This window comes from Lycium barbarum, chromosome 10 (genome assembly GCF_019175385.1).
Source record: "Lycium barbarum isolate Lr01 chromosome 10, ASM1917538v2, whole genome shotgun sequence".
Taxonomy (NCBI): domain Eukaryota; kingdom Viridiplantae; phylum Streptophyta; class Magnoliopsida; order Solanales; family Solanaceae; genus Lycium; species Lycium barbarum.
Genome location: NC_083346.1, coordinates 11,387,542 through 11,410,121, shown reverse-complemented (window position 1 = coordinate 11,410,121; position 22,580 = coordinate 11,387,542). Strand labels below are relative to the sequence as shown.

At 35.9% G+C, this 22,580-nt stretch overlaps 1 protein-coding gene and 1 pseudogene across 1 annotated transcript; one reads left to right on the top strand and one right to left on the bottom strand.

Annotated features, from left to right (window-relative positions):
• Positions 1–1,159: 1,159 nt before the first annotated feature.
• On the top strand, positions 1,160–2,717 carry LOC132615486 (UDP-glucosyltransferase 29-like). The gene has a single exon (XM_060330090.1). The coding sequence runs from the start codon at positions 1,235–1,237 to the stop codon at positions 2,570–2,572; it is 1,338 nt and encodes a 445-aa protein (XP_060186073.1). The 5' UTR covers positions 1,160–1,234; the 3' UTR covers positions 2,573–2,717.
• A 1,356-nt stretch (positions 2,718–4,073) lies between these two features.
• On the bottom strand, positions 4,074–22,295 carry LOC132612726 (beta-D-glucosyl crocetin beta-1,6-glucosyltransferase-like; annotated as a pseudogene).
• Positions 22,296–22,580: the final 285 nt, after the last annotated feature.

The following is a 22,580-nucleotide window of genomic DNA, read 5'->3' as shown; positions in this document are numbered from 1 at the left end:
TGGTCATCATCCCAAATTGAGCCTTTCTTGAACACGCCCTGTATGGCTGTGATAGGTTAACGGTGGCAGCGGCAGTTGTCATTGTATGGCGGAGATGAGTGGTAGCGCCAGTGGAGATGGTGAGGGGTGTCGTGAAGATGTGAAGGGGGTGTGAGGTGGCACGCTACGTGGCGTCCACCTCACCGAAATGTTAATGTCACATGTCCACTTTGGTCAACTTTAACCATGGAGGGGTATATTTATACCCAAAGTATAACGGTAGGGGTATATCTAGACCCAAAGTATAACAAAGGGTATATTTAGCCCTTTTCTGATAGTACAGGGGTATATTTGACCCTTTTTCGTTTTATTTATGTATGTTTTGTTTAGTTAGTTTCAAAAAGAATATCACATATTTATATATTGTTTTAATTTGAGCATTTCCCTTTTACCTTAATGATTGACTTCCTCATAGGAATGACATGACATGTGTGTTTGGTATGAAGAAAAACATTTTCCTAAAAATAGATGATTTCCTTACTTATTTTATGATATTTGATAAGTAAACATAAACTGTTATCTCAATAACATTTTTATATACTATAAATACTATGAGGAGGTAAGGGTGGAGGGGATATAAGGAGGTGGGGTGAGGTTGGGGGTTCGGGGGTCAGGGTAGGAATAGGCTGTGTTGGGAGTGGGGGTAGGGTGGATGGAGCGTTAGGAGTGGAGGTGAGATAATTAAATATGAAATGTCACATATGGGTTTCGGTCCCTAGTTCTACCAGAAAAGTTATTTTCTTGATCCTTAAGAAACTTATTTGGTAACATACCACAAATTTTAAAAGTCATCTTTACATTTTTAAATTTTAGGTCATAGTCAAATAAAAACAAATAAAAGAAAAATCAGCAAGCCCTCAAACTAGGACACGTAAACTAATTTACAAACTCAATCTTTCAAAATAAAAGTCATTCCAAGAGAGAAGGCTGGCACAACCTTTTGTCCTCCTTATCAATCATTTTCCGACTTTTATATCTCCCCTGCGTAATCAATTACGACACAATCGTATAAAGAAACGAGTCATGAAATAATAAATTTACACCATGTCACCACAACCAATATAAGCAATAATCTATTTACACATACACAGTTAAATATATACTATAAATAGATCGTCATCGTGTATACTTGATCACTAGTAAAGTCTAGAACCATCATAGACTAGGAGAAAAAGAGAGATCTATACAGTTATTAATGGAGACCAAGAAAAATACCATTAGTATACTCATGCTACCATGGTTAGCACATGGTCATATAAGTCCATTTCTAGAGCTAGCCAAAAAACTCACAAATAGAAATTTCCACATTTACATGTGTTCCACTCCCATAAACCTAATCTCCATCAAGAAAAGTGTAACAAATAAATATTCTCAATCAATAGAATTAGTTGAGCTTCATCTTCCATCTCTGCCAAATCTTCCTCCTCATTACCACACCACGAATGGCCTCCCACCCCATCTCATGAACACTCTCAAAACAGCTTTTGAAATGGCGGCTCCAAATTTTTCCAAGTTATTACAAACTCTAAAGCCGGATTTGGTCATTTATGACTTCAATCAACCATGGGCTGCTGAGTCTGCCTCCTCTATGAACATTCCTGCTGTGCAATTCCTAACTTTTAGTGCGGCTGTAGTTGCATTAGCTCTCCACATGTTTGATAAGAGGGGAGGAGAAAACTTCCCATTTCCTGAAATTTACCTGCGTGAGTACGAGATGCTTCAGATGAAGAAGATGATGGAAGAATCACAAGATGACAAGTCCCCATTCGACGAGACTCTTGGACAATCTCGCGATATTATTCTAGTGAAAACCTGTAGAGATTTTGAAGGGAAATATATGGATTATCTCTCAAAATTAGTTTCCAAAAAGATAGTACCGGTTGGTTCACTAGTTCAAGATTCCATTAACCAAGATGACAACGAGGAGGTCATTACGCAATGGCTTGACAAGAAAGAAAAAAGTTCAACTGTGTTTGTTTCATTTGGGAGTGAGTATTTTTTATCCAAGGAGGAAATCCATGAAGTAGGTCAAGGACTAGAGCTTAGTAAAGTGAACTTCATTTGGGTAATTAGGTTTCCACAAGGTGAAAATATTAGTATTCAAGATGTACTATCAAAAGGGTTTTTAGAAAGGGTAGGAGAAAGAGGAATGGTTTTGGAAAAATGGGCTCCACAAGCCGTGATTCTACAACACACGAGTGTTGGTGGATTTGTGAGTCATTGTGGATGGAGTTCTTTTATGGAAAGTATGAAGTTTGGTGTGCCCATAATTGCAATGCCAATGCATATTGACCAACCAATGAATGCTAGAGTTGTGGAATATATTGGGATGGGAGTTGAAGCATTGAGGGATGAGAATGGGAAGCTACAAAGTGAAGAAATAGCAAAGGTGATAAGGAAAGTGGTAATTGAGGAAAGTGGTGAGGGCGTGAGGAAGAAAGTTAGAGAATTGAGTAAAAAAATGAATATGAAAGGGGATGAAGAGATAGATGGAGTGGTGGAAGAGTTAGTGGCACTTTGTAGCAACAAATGATTAGCAATATGATTTACTCTCTCCATTTATGTATTTTAGTTTGATTGGACACGGAAATTCAGAAAGTATTTTTTTTATCTTGTAATCTTAGATTAAAAGTATGTATAATGTATCAAAATGTCATTTAAATTTGTAGTTTTGAATATGTCATGTGGAATATTGAAAGTAATAAATTACTCAATGTAAAAAGTGATTTTTTTTTTAAACGAACAAAATAAAAACATAAAACACAAATTGAAAGAGTGGGACATAAAACCTGCTTTTCCTTTACAATTCAACAAATGAAGGACATGACTAACCGCTACAATCATTAGAAAAATGATATGGAGTTTTTGACCAGCTCGAATATTTAATAATGGTCTTTGATATTTTAATACAGGATTAGGACTAAATTCGAGTATTCTTAACGTACTTCTTGGTCTCAAGTCTATTATAGATGCATACAATTGATTAATGTATTTGACTAAAGTGCCCAGAAGGACCTGCAGTTAAAAGTTGACTAATACTCTGTTGAAATTCACATTTCCATAGCATTTTTGTAAGGGGAGCTAAAGTTGACAACTATGTCTGATGGCTATTTATTTTAAGTGGACCCTAATTTCAGAATTTGGGTCGGCAGTGTTATGGGATAAGAAGTCCATGAAATGGACTTTTGTTTAGGTTTAGATTTCTCAAAAATAATTTGGATTAGGGGTGCTATAATTTTTTTTTTTTAATTTTTTCAAGTTTGATTGATCAAAATGCATGTATAAAATATTTTCTCTACAAAAACAAGTTCTTTAAAAATCAGAAAATGAATTTTCTTGTGGAAGTACATAAACAAATTCCATAAGTGACAATCCACTTCGTCCGTCCTCCAACACACTCCATCTCCTTCCTCTCTCCCCCCCCCCCCCCCCCCACACCCCCTAAACACAAAAGTGCTTGTACAAATTATATATAAATATCGATAATATTTTTTACTTAATTACTGAACACTAAGAAATAAATAAAATACCAACTTATTATATCTACGGACATACCCTAAGTTTCATATATAGTTTTGTTGCTTTAAATTTTAAGAGGAATACTTACATCTATGAGATGCACCTTTCGGTTTTCGTTGAATCGTCGATTCTTTCCAACCCCTCCCTTAGTAAGTTAATTATAAGCTAATAATGAGTGCAAATTCAGAATTCTACCACATTCCATCTAATTTACTGGGTTTGAAAAGTATTATTTATATTTTTAGTAGAATCAACACACATAAAGTATCCAAGTCGAAGCTAGCTTAGCTTATTCACTAGATCAGTTTTTTTTTTTTTTCCCTACTTGGTACTTATTGCCAGAGGCGTATGTAGCCTATAAGGTTGGGGTTCAACTGAATCCCAAACTTTGGACGCGGAGCCTAAATTTATGTGTAAAAAATTATTAAAATTGCAATAAATAGTAGATATGAACCCCTAATTTTAAAAATATAATGGGTTCAATGATAAAATTCTATAGATTGAACCCATAAAATTTAAATCCTGGATCCGCCTCTGCTTATTGCTACTACTTTTCTTACAAGTTGAATTAGGTCTTCAGCAACTGCATCTATCTCTTCTCCACTTTTAGATTTCAGATTCTTGCTGACATCTCTCACTTTGGCTCTCAAATGTTCACCATTTTTCCCATTTATGACCCCTTTAATAACTTGTGCAATTTCTTCCTTGTGAGTTTTCCCATCATCATCTCTAATAATCTCCACGGCAACTCCCAATTCTACCATCAACCTAGCATTCATTGGTTGATCAAGCTCTATGGGCATGGCTATAATTGGAACCCCAAAATCTAAACATTCAATCACATTACTCCAACCACAAGGACTTATAAATCCACCAATACTTGGATGATTTAGAATTCTTGGTTGTGGTACAAATTTGTCCAAAACTCTTCCCCTTTTTCCAATTCTTTCAAGAAAACCTTTTGGCAATGCATCTTCAAGATTTTGTTCTTCCCCCTTTGGAAATCTTGCAAACCATATAAAATTAACATTACTAAGCTCCAATCCATAAGCTATTTCTTCCATATCTTCCTTTGACAAAAAATACTCACTCCCAAAAGAGACAAAAATAGTTGAATTTTCATCTTTTTTTCCTAGCCAATCAATGAGCTCCATGTCATCCGCGCCGTCAGTTATGAGATCTTTGACTGGTAGACCAACTGGAACAACTTTCCAATTGCTCAATTTAGTTAAATAATCTATGTATTTGGCCTCTATAGTTCTAGAGGTACTCATCAACATGATTGCATGTTTCCTTCAGCAAAATGATCCACTTCATCAGGTTCTCTCTCTTTAGCAGTTTTTGCTATAACTTCACCAAATTTTACTAGCTCATTTTTACTAGGATAAATAGCTGGGAAAGGGAATTCAACCTCGGGCTCTCTTATCGAATTAAAAAAGTACGAAAAAACAGCGAGTCCGCGACTTTTGTAGCACAAAAAAAAAAGTTGAACCAAACTAGCATAAAAAAAAACACATTAGTAGGTTTCATGCACTAAATTAGTGCGTGAAAGGACCAAACTGCAAAAATACAACTTGGGCCTTTCACACACCAATTTCGTGCGTGAAGGAGGGCAACAAAAAGTCGCCCCTCCTTTCCCACCACAGACCCGACCGTTTCACCTCCACCACACCCCCGCCATCAACGACGATTTCAGGTGGTCCCCAACTCCCAAAACGCTATTTTCTTGTTGTTTTTCAATTAAAAACTCAATATTCTTGATATATTGAAGTGTAGGAACAAGTTTCTAAGGTTAGATTTTGGATTAGAGCGGCGCAGAGCTCATTTTGAAAACTCAAAAACACCTTCATTCTAGATATTTTACTACGAATTTTTTATTACATTGCTAAATATATTATTACCTTAGGTATGATGGGAGGGATCTGTGGTGGATTGCGCATTTTTTTGCGTGTTGTTGGGCAGTCCGCACCCACTGCGACTGCCCCCTTTATTTTTTTTTTAATTTGTTTATCTATTGTTAATTAGTTAATTATTTATTGCTTGTTTATTTAGAGCCCGTTTGGATTGGCTTATAAGCTGTTTTCAGCTTTTTTGAGTGTTTGGCTGGCCAGCTTAAAGTCATTTTGTGCTTAAAATAAGCTCAAAAAATAATTGGGCCCATTTGACTTAACTTATTTAAAGCAGCTTATAAGCTGAAAACAGCTTATAAGCCAAAAAAAAAAAAGTTAGACTACCCCAACTTATTTTTTTTAGCTTATAAGCTACAAACAGCTTATAGGCATAAGCCCATCCAAACAGGCTCTTAGTATTTGTTAATTGTTCAATTAGCGACTTAAGTATTTATTAATTTTTAGACTAGCTATTTCAATTGTTAGACTGGCTAATTATTTATTTAGTTTTTGTTAAGCCAATTGTTTATTTGTTAATAATTTCTTAATTGTTTCATTAGTTAATTAATTGTTTATTTGTTAAATATATGATAAATATTTATTAATTTTTTGATTAGTTACTTAATTTCTTATTTATTAAATATATGACTTGTTAATTATTTGATTAGTTAATTAATTGTTTATTTATTAATTATTTATACTAATTGTATGCTAACTAATTGTTAATTATTTGACTTATTAATTTTTAATCTTTATATTTTAGGATTGAAAACCTTAGTTTAGGATTCATAACCCGTAGCTTAGGATTCAAAACCCTTAATACGTCGGGGTGGTATCTACCGGTGCGTCGAAGTTGGGCGGTATTATTATTTTCTTAATGATAATTAGTTATCTTAATAACAACTCGTGCGACGTATGGAAAAAATGTGATTTTAATAGGTTAAAAAAAATAACCTATTAAATCTGTGCGTGAAAGTGAAAAACTTAACCTTTCAGGTGTTGTGGAAAATTAACCTTTCACGCACAGAAACTGTGCGCGAAAGGCTTTTCTCCTTTCACGCACTAATTTCGTGCGTGAAAAGGCCTCCCTCACAGATTTGACAATACATTGCTGCATTATTTGACTGTTTTAACACGACTTGTATTGCGCACCATTTTAATGCGCAATGTAAGTGTTGATTATGACAATTTCAGGAATCTATGACACATAAAGCCTTGATTTGACAATACATTGCTGCATTATTTGACTGTTTTAACACGACTTGTATTGCGCACCATTTTAATGCGCAATGTAAGTGTTGATTATGACAATTTCAGGAATCTATGACACATAAAGCCTTGATTTGACAATACATTGTTGCATTATTTGACTGTTTTAACACGACTTGTATTGCGTATCATTTTAATGCGCAATGTAAGTGTTGATTTGACAACACACCACACATGACAATTTCAGGAATCTATGACACATAAAGGCTTGATTTGACAATACATTGCTGCATTATTTGACCATTTTAACACGACTTGTATTGCGTACCATTTTAATGCGCAATGTAAGTGTTGATTTGACAACACACCACGCATGACAATTTCAGGAATCTATTTAACTTGAAGGCTTGACGAGTGAAAAACTCATCAACTTCATAAGTCTAAGTCTTACAAGTCATTCAAAAAAAAAAAATTCATAGAAAAAATGTCTCAAAATGCTTCAACTGTTAAGGTTTCACTATTTTGGGATGGAGATATCGTCGAGGACAATTACTCCATTCGTTAAAGTATCAAACCAAAAGCCCATGTTAAATTTCCAACAACTTTAAATTATCAAACACTAGTCAGTTATATGCACAAAAGAATGAAAACTACACCCACTGAGTTTGGAAGCTCACTAACTGGCAGATATCCACAAACAATATCAAACGGTGTAGTGCGTTATGGCATGCACAATATCAACGATGATGAAGCTTTGAGTGATTATTTGGGATCGCCGGAAGAATATCGTGATTTAGTATTCATTAATGTTCTTGAGATGTATGTTGAAAAAATACCTCGAGAAGAAGTCCCTCAAGTCCAGCCTATTCATGGTAACACTTATGGGGACTTTAGTTCTTATGGAGACATTTTGAGTGGTTAGGTGCCGCTGGAAAATCTAAGCTAGCAATTGAATCAAGCTTACAATGAAAATTGGTAAATATGGATTTTTCATATTATTATTATTATGTGTAGTAGCACGTGTTTGTTGTATGAATTGGTAAATAACCAGTTTTCAAATCTTTATAGGAACTATTCTCAAAACTCGCCAGTGGTACCAAATATGGATGTTGGTCAATCCTCTCAGTTCGGTGGAGTTGATCATTCTCTACACCATGACAGTGCTTATGAATAACAGTAAGTTCATCACCTTGATATTAAATTATCTGTATATATATATATGATGTTGGTATTTAAAGTATGTTACTTTTTGTGTAGGAGGATGAATGCACTTGATAATGAAGATTTTCCTAATTATTATGAGTCATCATCAAGTGATGACGATGAAATAGCTAATAATGCAGAGGTAACCTGTTATATCCCGTAATTTTATACGTCGAGTTATTCGCAAAAGAATCGACTCAAGTTAAAGACGGGATCATTTTCGGGCACGAAGTAGAAATCTTTAATTCCCGGTTTTTATGAGAACATGAATTGTTTATAAATTTTACTTAGTGTAAAAATATTAATGGAGAGTTGGGATTAATATACCATGATTAGATTATTAAGTAGGGATTAGTGATTAATTAATCTAATTATCGAAAAGTGGGCCCCACGACACGTGGCGAGATTTGGTTGGACTTGAATAAAGATGGACACATGCCATGAAAATTGACACATGTCCACTTTGTAAAGATAATATATAAGCATAAGTGGATGACTAAGTCATCACTTATACCACAAATTAATCTTGCAAATTAGGTCTTAGAGATAGGGGCTCTCAAGCTTAGAGAGAGAAAGAAGTTCAGGGGCACTGTTCACGGCGGCGCCACTGTTCACAGCGGCGCACTGTTCACGGAGCCACTGTTCACGGCCAGCCCCACCTTACACCATTAAATTGTTCAATTTTCAATCAATTGGTGGAGAAAGAGAGAGGGAATGCTCACGGCTATGGTGGAAAAAAATCAAGTTCACCAAGCTTGATTCAAATTAAAATTTCCATGGTGTTTTAAATCAAATGAAGGTCTATAGGAACGTGAATTGGTCCTTGAGGGCAGCAAGGGTGGTTGTTAATTGAAGCCACTAAATTCATCAAATTAAGGAGCCAATTTGTTAAGGTAAGAGTTTATCACTTTCTATATGTTTTAGGATGAATTTGGATGGGTGATGAATGTGTAAATGTAAATTGTATGTATGAAATTATATGTGTTGATGTTGAAGCATGGTTGAAGCCATGAAATTATGTATCTTGATGTTGAAGCATAGTTGTAACTTGGTAACATAAATTGCATGAATGAAATTATATATGTTGGTGTTGGAATGTTGTTGAATGCCGTAGGGGCTGTTTTTAATTGAAATTGATGGACTGATTTGAATTAATATTTTGGTTGTTATAATCATGGATTATGTGATGAGAATGAAGGAATTTAATGGTCAGAGTTGGAGTTAAAATTGTTTATAGGTTGTTGTAAGGTTATAGTGTCGACAATGTAGCTAAATGCATACGAATTTGGTGATATATTTATCGTGTGACTGCTGGTCGCATTTTACTGAAATTTGCTGAAAAGATTGCATGAAATAATGTATGAGAAGTGTATGTAGGCTGCTTGGTGTATTGTAGGTGTTCGTTAGAATTTCGGGCATCTTTTATGTTGTAGTTGGGGCTGTTTTGATATGTTGTTCTTGTTGAATTAAAAAGAATTGAAGATATGGTTGTGCCCATATATTGTTGTTGGTATTTCTGTGTCAATAGGAGAGTAATTGGAAATTCGGGATAGGCGAATATATAGGGGAGGTGCTGCCCGATTTTCGTCAAGTCTTTAGATAATAGAAAGCCTTAAAATGAAAATATGTGAACTAACGGATAAGTTCTATAAGGAATGGGCTATGGAATTGTGAACCAGAAAATGTAGTTACTAACGACAACGTTACTTTATATAAATAGGCTAAAAGAGCGACGAGGCGAAAAGGATTCGCGAGTAAGCGCTAAAGGTATGTTAAGGCTATTCCTTCTTTCATTTTGGCATGATCCTTGTTATTATTCATTCTATAAGTACTCCATATGATTCCATTCTTAGACGAGTAAGTCTAAATGTTTCTTATGATGGTTTATTGATATTGTACTCATATTCTGTTCCGAAGGGAACACCCATAAGGTGCCAGTTGAAATGTGTATAAGGTTTTACTAATGATTTCGAGGAAATTAGTTTTATACTAAAGGAAACATAAAGTTAGATTTTCAAAACCACTCCCAAGGGGGTGTGAGATTTTACTATTTAGATTTTCAAAACCACTCCGAATGGGGTGTGAGATTTTACTATTTAAATTTTTAAAACCACTCCGAAGGGGGTGCGAGGTTTTACTATTTCATTTCATTTACGACTTATGTTTACATTCCATACCATCATTATTATTGAGCCGGAATCGGCTGCCCGAAGGAGCCATCATTATTATTGAGCCGGAAGCGGCTGCCCGAAGGGGCCACCATTATTATTAAGCCGGAAGCGGCTGCCCGAAGGGGCCATCATTATTATGCCGGAAGCGGCCGTCCGAAGGGACTATTGTGATACTAGCCGGAAGCGGCTGTCTGAAGGGACCATTTTGTTAATATGTCGGAAGCGGCATGTGTGTTAGATTGCATTATTTACTTAAAGAATGTGTGTTAGATTGCATTATTTACTTAAAGATTGTTTTGGAGACTTCGTGTATATGTTTATGTTTCTTCCAGCGAAGGCTGCAGGTATTGAGTTAGATTGTGATTTCTTCTCTCCTAAATCAAATTATGATTATGATTTGTTACCACCTTACATACTCAGTACATTGTCCGTACTGATGTCCTTTTGCCTGGGGACGCTGCGTTCATGCCCGCAGCCCCAGATTATTTGGCAGGTTAAGTATCTAGCTAGGATGCTTGCACGTCAGCTGTGATTGGCAAGTTCCACCTCATTCTGGAGCTGTGCTGAGTCATGTATAGATATGTATGATTACGGGTATGTCAGGGCCCTGTCCTGACTCATAATGTTCAGTTTATTTCTTAGAGACTTCTGCAGACAGTGTCCTGTGGTATGTTTGTCGAGATGTCGACAAAGTGATATCAGTTGAGTCATTTATGGATTTTAAAAGAGTATATATATTTTAGATGATTTAGATTGGTCTAAAGTACTTATTGATTGAAAGTTTTCATAACCGTTATAGACATAATGATTTCTATTTGGAAAATTTTATGTTCTTAAAAGTTTTTTTTTTTTTGAAATGACAGGTTTTAATAGAGCGAATCTCTAAGGGTTCGCTCGACTCTGATGAGAGTCGGGTGCCCGTCATGCCCTACCATTTTTAGGGTGTGACATAACCGATGATGAAGATGATGATGATGTTCAAGTTGGTATGACCAACAATATTCCTTAAAGCCAAAACCAACAAGAACCAATGCACCACCACGTACCACCACCGATGGCTGAAACCCCAACTTCTGAAAGCCCAATTCAGTGGAATTCTAACAATATCCCTTATCTTGACAGTCTGCAGGGTCGTGATGATTCATTTGTCTTCACAATAGAAGATGATGATAGTCGCCTAAAAACCTAGATTGAACCAAGGGATCTCAATAAAGATCGATGCTACCTTGCAAAGGGAATGTTGTTCGCATCCAAAAAGGCGTTGCAACGGGCTGTCAAAATTTATTGTTTTAAGGACATGAGGGAGTTTAAGGTTGATTAGTCAAACACAAAGATATGGAGGCTAGTTTGTAGACGACGGTATCAAGGCTGTGAGTGGTTGCTTCGGGGAATTGTTAAGCCTGATGGTATGTGGACTATCACAAAATTTCGCAAAAGACACACTTGTGATATGGAAGAAAATCGAGCAGATCATTATAATTTAGATACAAACATGATTGCTCAAGTGTTACTTAAAGACATTGTCGAAACGCCAAGGTAACTTATCCTACCTAGTACATTATATGTCTTATATCAATTGAAAGATCATTACTAAATGTTGTTTGTTTAAAATTGTGCAGGTACCCCATCAAAGATTGTATTCGAAACGTTCAAACCGTATATAGTAAAACTATAAGCAACAGAAAGGGATTTCTCGGGCGTAGACGCGCTTTTGAGATGGTCTTTGGAAATTGGCATACTTCTTTTCAATCGCTGCCATGGTATATGGCAGCTCTACAACATTTTAATAATGGTACTGTTGTAGAGTGGCGGCTTATAGAGGGTAAAATCTTCAACTTCGTATTTTGGACATTCAAACCATGCATTGATGGTTTTGCTCACTGCCGACTAGTGATATCCATAGATGGTACGCATGTATATGGTGCCTACGACATCAAGCTCCTAATTGCAATAGGAATGGATGCCAATGGGTCAATATTTCCTCTTGCTTTCGCAATTGCCGCTAACGAGAGCAACGACACATGGGGGATCTTTTTGACCCATTTGAAAACTCATGTTATTAAGGATCGTATCGGCATATGCGTGCTGTCTGATCGTCATAAAGGCATCTTGCACAATATGGATAATTTACCTGGGTGGCAGCCTCCTTTTGTTTACCATCGCTATTATTTAAGGCACTTGAAGGCAAATTTGCAATCAACGTTTCACAATGGCACTCTAAACAAATTGATGTGGGGGGATGCGATGGAGCATCAACAACGAAAATGGGCTGCAAAAATGGATCTGATCAGGGCAGTGAGTGAACCCGCATACGTTTGGTTGATGAAGCTCGAAGTTGAAAAATGGACTCTTCATGCTGATGGAGGCAAAAAATGGGGCATGCTCACAACAAACAGCTCAGAGTCTTTCAATGGCTTGCTGAAATCTGCTCGAGGACTACCTGTCACCACAATGGTGAGAATGACTTTCAAGCAGGTTGTGGAGCGATTTGTTGTTAGGACAAGGCAGGCCAGAGCGATATTAGCCGACGGCAGGACATGGATGCCAAAGCCCTTCAAAAATATGGAGCATTATAGAAAAAAATGTGAGCATCACCAAATGACCGAGTATGACCCTATTCAACATGTGTATGAAGTTAGGACGGGTTATTACAATGGTAAGGGTGGAAACGTGCATACCGTTTATGAGGCAACAAGAACATGTACTTGTGGTAAGTGGCAAATGTACCACATGTCGTGTTCTCATGCTGTCAAGTGCTTCGAGAGAATGAGAAAAACTGTAACAAGTTATGTGGCGGGGGAATACAAGGTCCACAGTTACCTTAAAGCATATTCCGGGCAATTCCACCCACTTGGTAATGAAGCTTATTGGTCAAACGAGCCGTTTTCGATGGTTGCTAACAAGGATTACATCAGGAAATTAGGCATTAACTCACGGAGTCGTAGACCCAATCAAATGGATGTTAGTGAAAGAACTTACTCTCGCAAGTGCTCTACATGTAAGCAATAGGGCCATGACAAGCATTCGTGTAGGCAACAAGGCCGTGGTAGTACAAGCACGTCTCGAAGTAATAGAGCCTCTAGAACTTGAAGATTGTATTGTTATTGTAATTTATTATTGTATTGCTTTGAATTAGTATTGTAATTAAATGGAATGAATTGTTTTTTAATTAGTATAAACCTCTCGTATTGGATGAATTATTATTAAATCAAATATTTATATTTGTACATTCAAATATAATAAAACACTTAAATCAAAACCCTATAAATATGACAAGTTTCAAAACTTACTTCGGGGCACTTTAGAACCCCTAAAACGACGATCCAAACGTTTAGGTGGACTTGATGTAATGAGCCGACATTATTGTACGCAAAAAAAGATATTAAGTTTTATATAAAATATTGATATTTTGGGGTTTTGAAACATGACTAATCTTTGCCCAAAGTATGAAAAAAAACGTGATTTGAAAGGTAACACCCAAAAAAAAAAAAAAAAAAAAACTGGAAGACCTCCTTCACGCACGAAATTGGTGCGTGAAACCTACTAATGTGTGTGTGTGTGTTTTTTTATTCTAGTTTGGTTCAACTTTTTTTTTTGTGCTACAAAAGTCGCGGATTCAAAAAACAGCTGCACCAATAGTTATGAACTTGATTGCTGGAATTTTGTGCTCGTTGGCTACGCCTTCAGCCCATTGCAGTAATAAATCATAAATCACCAAATCAGGTTTCAGATTTTCCAAGATTTTCGAAAAGTTGGGTTTGGACAATTTCAGGGCCTTTTTCATAATGCTATCGATATCGGGTGGGATATCAGTGATTGTCTGGCAATGAGGAAGTTCAGGCAATTTTGGTAAACGAAGCTCAACAATCTTAATTGAAGTAGAGTATTTTTTGGGGATTTCTTTCTCGATAGTTTCTCGACTTAGAGCCTGTTTGGATGGGCTTATGCCTGTAAGTTATTTGCAGCTTATAAGCTAAAAAAAATAAGTTGGGGTAGTCTAACTTATTTTTTTTGGCTTATAAGCTATTTTTCAGCTTATAAGCTACTTTAGATAAATTAAGTTAAATGGGCTCAATTATTTTTTTGAGTCTATTTTAAGCACAAAATGACTTTAAGCTGGTCAGCCAAATACTCAAAAAAACTAAAAACAGCTTATAAGCAACTTATAAGCCAATCCAAACGGGCTCTTATAAGTGTAGAGCAAACACGAATCAAGAATCCCGTGTCCGCGAGATTCTTGGCTAAGTTGAAAAACGGAGAGATGTGTCCATAAGCCAACCACGGAAACATCAGTACCCTAGTCCCTAGGCCTTATAGTATTTTTAGGGACCCTTTTTTTACGTTCGGTTACTTTTTACCCACGGAAACTTTCTTCCTAAAGCAAAAATTCATGTTTTGTTTTTTCTTTAGAGTGAAAAAAGGAAGAGAAATGTGAGGTTGGCTCTTTCTAGGGTTGGTGGCATTGAGTGGCTTTATTATTATCAGAAAGAAGAGCAATGAGGACAAAAATTAAGGTTTTCTTGTGATTTCAATGTATGTTGTTTGATTTGGAATAAGCTTACAAGATAAACAAGAAATGCTACGTCGATTTCAATGCACTTGTTCCTAGGATATTACATTAGGATATTCAATTTGTCACCATTCTTTTAGGGGTCGTTTGGTGCATGGTATAAGCTGGGATATCCCAACACTAATTTTTTGTATCATATTTGGTAGACGGTATAAATTTATTATACCTTGTATCAAACAAGATATAAAATGCATCTCATTCCAAGAGATGGGATATCCCTTCTTATCCCACTTATACTGAGATTATTTTATACCATCTTTTAGATGGTATAAAATAATCCCAAGAGATGGGATATATTAGTCCTGAGATTATAATCCCGGAATAATTTTGGCTACCTACCAAACGACCCCTTAATTTGCAGGATAATCTAGAACCTAATATTGTCGAAAGTTTTCTCCTCCTTCTCCTCCTACCAAATTAAATTAGAAGCTTAATATTCCAAAGCAAAAAAATTAAAAGAAAGTTAGTGTTACAAAGCTAAAAATAGTGGGAGGTCTCTAAAATTATTCTTATTATTGTTATTCTAATATTAATTACAAATAGAATTTTAACCGTATTTGACAAATGAGTTTTCATTCACAAAAGCGAATCTAGAATTTGAAGGTTGCGGCCTTGCGGGTGTCACTACTTTATGTATACCACATACCTATCACTAGCCAAAAGATCAAATAGGAAGATGGGCCGATTCGATCAGCTTTTGATTAATTCTATTAGGTCTTTTTATTCACAAATAGACAAATAAATTTGGTATAGTTAAACTTTTTTCGTGCTTGATTTAATTCTATTCTAGAGGCAAAATGCAATTTTAAAAGTAGCTTTATTACTACATACCTTTTGTTTGACTAGATTAATTTGCTTTTGATTTTCCCGAGTTAGTTTTTGATTTTCTATCTTAATTGTCGAGTTTTATAGCAATTATTTACAGAGCAAAAGTATCAAAATACTCAATCTATGGGGATCAACTCAAAACGTCTACTAATAAAGCCATTTAATTTTTTCAAAGGCATAAGATACTGGTAAAACTATACTCCAATATCTAGATTAACATCGGGTCACTATAAAAAGAGTAATTATATGTTAATTATTATTGAAATTACTTACCCAAAATTTGCTCATGAAGTAATTAATCTTTAATTGTAGAAACAAATTAAAGATTCACTGATGCCGTCTAAACTGTAAAGTCTAAAGCATAAAAGTTTCAATAAGTCGCAATATTGTGAGTCTCCATCAGAACAAACAAAATTTAAAAGTAAGCTAAGCCTCGTAATTGACTTGTTCCTCTTCCTAATGTACATTCTTCTAGAAAGAGCAGAAAATCTATACTATAATAGAATACAAACATAAAAAGAATACAAACATAAAAGTTGAAAACTGTAAGAGTTTTTGAAGTGTCCATAATGTAGTTGAAAATTAAAAGGACAAGAAATAAATGAACTATAGTATTACAATATATCATATCATATCATAGGGATTGGAGGAGCAAATGAGTCAAACTGGCATGATTCACTGAATAACCCCAAGATCCAGTTCTCAAATACAAGTACACAAACCAAATCACCAATAGAGAGTTGCCAAAAACAAAGAGATATATTTTTCTGAAGCTTATTTTTCTAATTTTATAAGAAGCTTTATTTAGGTTAATTTCATCTAATATTTCTTTTTTAATTGTAGATCTCAAGTATAATTTTACAAATTAAATTTTAAGAAGTATATTCGAACTTAGACAATTGTTACATGGACAATTAACGTTATTCTAATAATCAATGTAAGTATTTGAGCGTATTAATTAATAGAGTATTTTTCTTATATGTGAGTTTAAACTCATAGATTCTATCGTTCACACGGTTTAACGTGACTCAAAGTAAGCAAAGGTCTAAGTTCGAGTTTCATCACAATCTATTAGCGAAAATATGCTCACATGAATGTTTGATTCATATATAAAAGAAAACACTTTTTTTTTTTTTTAACATGGCAACCACACCCATGTTGGGTGTTATTTCATAATACCAAGGGTGCTATAAGAGTTTATGCCACTCCAAAAAAGCGTTGTATTTGAAGGAGTCAAATTCACTCATTGCGGAGGTCATTAACCCTCCCCCCCCCCCCCATCTGTTGTAACGGCGGTCCTCAAAACCCTCCAATTCTATTCGCCGCAAACAATTTGCGGAGGTTTGTTGGTCGACCGCTGCTATAAAATTGTGGCGGTTATATAACGTATTTAACGACGGTTTCGACCTCCGTGATTCGTAAAATTGACTATTTAATAGTTTTTATTTAAAAAGGTTTCGGGGGTTAAAACCCCCGCAATTCATTTATTTAGCGGGGGCTTACAACCTCTGCAAGTTTGAAAAATGTATTTTTACTGCCTAGACGTTGGTAGTTATGCTATTGTTGATACCTTGATCTAAGCCTGTCAATTGGGCCGGGTCAGCCCGGGACCGGCCCACCTAACCCGGCCCATAACCGGCCCACCTAACCCGGCCCATAACCGGCCCGGCCCCCTAACCCGGTAAGAGGGTGGTGGGTTGGGCTAGGGGAAAAAATTAGGGTGCTGGGCCGGACATGCCATTTAGTCTGGTAGCCCGGACCACCAACAACCCTGGTTCTAGCCCTACGGGCCGCCGGCCCGGCCCACTTCGAATTAATTTTTTTTTTAAAAGAAAAAAATTTAAGTGGTATATTTGTGTATATCTTGTATATGTTAATGGTATATTTGTGTATATCTTGAATATGTTGTTGGAATGAAGACTCCTAACGGCTATTTAAGTGCTAAAAATTATATAAAGTTGAGAATGTGATACAAGACTACATAAGTAATTTAAAATAAAACTTCAAACTTAAATTGGAACCATTGCAAATTCAAAACATACACACTTGAGCGGCTAACTTATTACAAATGAAAAGTTCAAAACGCTAGCATCAATGGAGAAAATTAAAAAAGAGATAAACTTCAAAGTTCAATGTTGTTCCTTTTGTCCAAGTGCCTACGTAACGGACCGGTACCCCCAAAAATCGATTCGGACTTATGGAGATATATTTGACCACAATGTTGATATTAAACATGTTCCTCGTCTACTCGCTCAAAATGCAACAACGCCGGACTTTAAATTGATCTTCGGACTGGAGGAGGAGGTGGAGGATTATCATTATCCATTAAATTTAAATTTTGAAATTTGAACTTGGAAGTTGGAAGATAGAGAGAGACAGAGAGAGAGAGATTTCGATGAGTAGGAAATTTAGGGAAAGAGGAGAGTAGGGAATTGTGAGATAATATGGAGAAGAATGAATGGTATTTATAGATTGAAAATAGGGCTAAAGTATAATTTAAGGAACTTGATGGTTAAAATAAAGTTGACAACAACTAGATTTTAAAGTATCAAACTTAATAAATTTTAGTATTCGATTTTTTTTTTAAAATAATTAAAATCTGGCCTGGCCCACTAACTAAAACCAGGCCCGGCCCACTTGACATGCTTACCTTGATCTGAAATTTTTAATATATTAATATAAAATAAAGCATCAATTTATTATTCAAATTGCTTACTAAAATCAAGTAACCTCGATATATCATTAAGCCATATTGACATTAACAGAAATCAAGTTATCATTAGTCTCAAAAACAAACAATAAACACATCCACTCCAACATCAGTAATATCATTAGTCCCCAAAAATAACATTAAACACATCCACTACAACCATTAATCATAAAAGATCTACTACATCCATTGAATCGACTACTATACCTGATTGTCTAATATAACTGCACGGAACTTCATTGGTTGTTATTAGGATTACCGCCATCAAATGATCTTCATATGCCCATGGGTCAAACGTGTATGCTCGCTACATCATTTGGCTACTAAAAGAATTTAAAATAAAATAAAATAAATCAAAAGGATCATAACTAATGATCAGATCCTCATAATCAGAGATGTCACTTTTCATGCTACTTTTGTTTTGAATCAATAGCTTAAGAAAATATACAACGAAAGTAGTTGAAAAGATCAATTAGAATATTGATGCACAATTCACTTGAGGTACTTTAGCAATTCAAAGAATCCAGAAAATGAACAAGAATTATTGTAGTTCATATTTAAGGTAGATATTGGCTGAACAAGAATTAATGTTGATGCCCAGTTCACCTCATTGTATCCATATGCAGCCAATTCCTCATTACATAATCTTCAGGTGATAAAGCACGAGTACACCAAATTCCTCAGAACAGTCATCAGATAGACAACATCTATTATTTGTTTTTAAAAAAATTCCGACTGAAGGTATTCTTTCTAGTTGAGGCATAAATAGGTATCTATTCTGATACAACAATCAACAAAATTAACAATCTTCTTTACCTTGTTTCTTTTACCAGTGAAAATTTATGTAACACAGTATACAAAATGTATGTAGAGAAAATGGTACCTTTCCACTTTTTTCTAATCAGTAAGCCATAAAAATGGTACCTTTATACTTGTTAAGATCCAGATCCCCCAGATCTCCATTCTTGAAGAATGGAAACAAAAAAGATAGCAGAATTACTCATATTCTCATCATCTTAACAGAAAAGGGTTAAAGGTAATTGGTTAAAGGCAGAAGATCTCCCTCCATATGCTTAGGCTGTGATACTCCAAAAGAACAAACGATGTCTATTTAATTGGTCGGGCTAAGTCTTAACAGCTAAAAGACTCGATGTCTTCAGTACTATATATAGTTAAACTTCTTTCAAATATCAGCAATCTCCAAATCTGCTTCAGAAAATCAGGGTTCGCTAAATCACTGTCAGCCAAAAGACTCGATGTCTTTGTGTGTATGTAAACATATAAGCAAGTTGGTGACATATTTTACTATAACATAGCCCTCTACTACTTTAATGTGCTAATATTACTAATGTTGCAGATAGTTGCAGACTTCACTACTTCCTGGTGTGGTCCCTGTAAGTTCAATATCACTTAAATTCATACACCTCACTAATTTCAACCTGGTGAGAGGAGACGTCATTTCTAGAGTAACAGGGTGAAAAACGAAAAAAGAACACCCATCCCATAACAAAAATCAAGAATTTCAGGTTAGCTTGTCCTAGTAATTCGATATATTCATGTCCTAACGCAGTAACGCACAATTCTACGTTGTAAATAATGTATCAAAACAGATACACCACCAAAAAGTTCATCAAAAATCATTCCTTCATATTAATAACCAGTCTTTCATCAACCAAGAACCAAAAGTTACAAATCCAACATATTTTTCAATCCCACAAAAGAACCCAACAACCCCAACACCCATCTAACAACTAAATGCTAATGAATGATGCAGAGTATATTGTTCCTATACATGTATATATAACAGATATTTGTAGAGGTTAAGGCCATGATACAGAAGCAGTACAATAATTCCTTCGATTAAAAAGAAGGCAAAGCTCAAAATGATTATTTTGGCAAATTTTTATACTTCAAGATAGTCTGACAAGGGGCTGAATGGAGATCTGAGAGGAATACACTAAATTTAACTAGAATGCTAGCTGGATCGAAAAACTACAGTGAGAGGAATAACCGAGAAGGTAGCAACAACAAATAGATGACAAAAATTGCAGCTAGAGTTTTCAGGAAAATTTTAAGTTAGCTTTTAACAACTGAAATACAGGAGATAAAAGTGCCACTACAAGAAAATATATATGTGGCAATAATTTTTTTTTTTGTTGCCATAGATTGATTATTGTTGCAAAAAGTACTTTTTGCAACAAAAATAAAATAAAATTGTTGTATGAACTTTTCCCGACGGCTGTTATTGCAACAACGTGCAACAACTTCTTTTTTGTTTGTTGTGAAAAATACTTTTTGCAACAATAATCAATACTATGGTAACAAAATTAAATTCTTTGGCAACAAAAAAATCATTTGCCAACAATAAAACTAAGTTGTTGCCAAATATAAATTTTTTTATTGCGATATCTATACTTTCTTGTAGTGTGCCAGCCGATTCCATATCAAAGAAGTTGAGATGTACCAAACAACTATTTGTAGAAGAAATTCATTAAATTTTTCTTACCGTTTGGTCCACTGCTTGCCATTTGGTCCGTTTTCACAGAGACGAACAAAAGATTTTTTCAATCTTAACGGGTAAGAGATAGAAGCCAAGATCAAAGACCACTATTATCCTAGCCCCACGGTGGGCGCCAAACTATTTACCCCGAATTTAGGTAATTAATTGGATTTATAAGTGAGGTATAGGATATGTGGATGAACTTTAATCTATTTTGGGTTTATGAGAAATATTCATGGATTTGCGTGCTATAGCATATGTGTGCAAATATATGCGTTAATGACTTGGACAAAGATATAGAAATTTATGATTAAGCCGACTATGTTGGATGAATAAGCATGAAACACCACTGGTCCGGACTAAAAGAGAGAGCTTCAATATGTATTATCTATTACAATGTTCTTGATCTCAAAAAGCTAACCCCTCAAAGTAGGGAAATGCCCCCTATTTATAGTTTTGCCTTATGGGCCTTACATACAACATAAAGCCTTTTTGGAATAAAAGAAAAGGCCCTAAAAGGATAAGGTTGGGCCGCACGATCTGACATTCGTACGGTTGTCAGTACAATGTGACAGAACGGTCTTGACGCGTGGCAATTTTGTAACTGATTAACCGGACCAACGGCCACGATCAACTCGATAATGGAGAAATCGGACTAACGGCCACGATTAACTTGGTTTGTGGAGTTTGGTCCGGAGATACCGGACCAAACATATTTTCTTCACTTTTCTCATGTCAACCACAGCCGGTGCAATTCCATCAGTTCTAAGGGATGACTCGATGACCATGCCTGTCTCTTTTTATCTTCGATCTCCGGTCTCACTGGTCTCTCATATATCCGATTTTTACCGTATACAGATAGTCCCCTCACTTTTCGGACTGCAGTTTTACCAGAGTAACGGGAAGTGGATGAGTCACGAAACTGGCGGTTCCATAAGCCCGTTCTTATCTTTTCGTTTTGGTGGGAACAGTTATGTCACGCCCTTCTGTCATCAACCACGTGTCTCATCCCGAACGGTCAACTTTGGTAACCGCCGTAACGCACGTCGTTTCAAATCACGTCTCATTATTTGTGGGACATGTGGCATCCCTCGGTTGGCTGGGCTCTGTAACCGTCTCGGTTCCCATGCTTATATAAGGCTTTCAACCCTCTCATTTTACTATTTTCACTTCTCCCTTTTTCACTCACTGATCATTCTTCTCTCCATTTTTCTTCTTTGATAGTGATCATCCCCCTTCTTATTTGTTTCGATCATAAAAAGACCAATTTTGTCAACTTCTCTACTACTGTTCTTTTGACTGAAAGTGCTACTTTGCTTCTTCTCTCACTTTGCCATTTTGAAATTTTCTCTCAACTACTTCTTCACTCTTATTATTTTTTGTAACTTGTTCCTTCTCCCTCATCGAGTTCACCGAATCTCCTTTTTCATCATCTAATTCAAATATCTGCCAACACGGAAACCACCTCCCAGGATATTCCCTCAGTTTTTTCTCAAGGAACCGAGCCAATTTCTCAACCCAAGGGAAAAAACGTCGCTGAGCCCACTGCTTTGGACATAGTACCGTCCAAACCCAACTATAGCAAAGAGTTTGAAGTTGAGAAACCTTCTCCGATTGCTGATAGAGGGTTTAATGTAAGGCGATATCCATCATCCATTACCGAGGACAAACTTGATCAAGTCCGGGCTGATTGCGGATGGGATAACCATCCGGTGCAATTGTTTTCCCCTGGACTCGATGAATCGATCACCGATCATCGGGAGTTCCTGTACGTTTACACCTATCCTTTTACACTCAAGCTCGACCCCCCAATCAACCCGGTCATTTTGGATATGTGCCGGACACATAATGTAACCTTGGCCCAGATTAGTCCGATAGTCTGGAGGACTATGGCCTGCCTCCGGCTGTTGGCCAACAACATAAATAAAAAGCATACGATGGC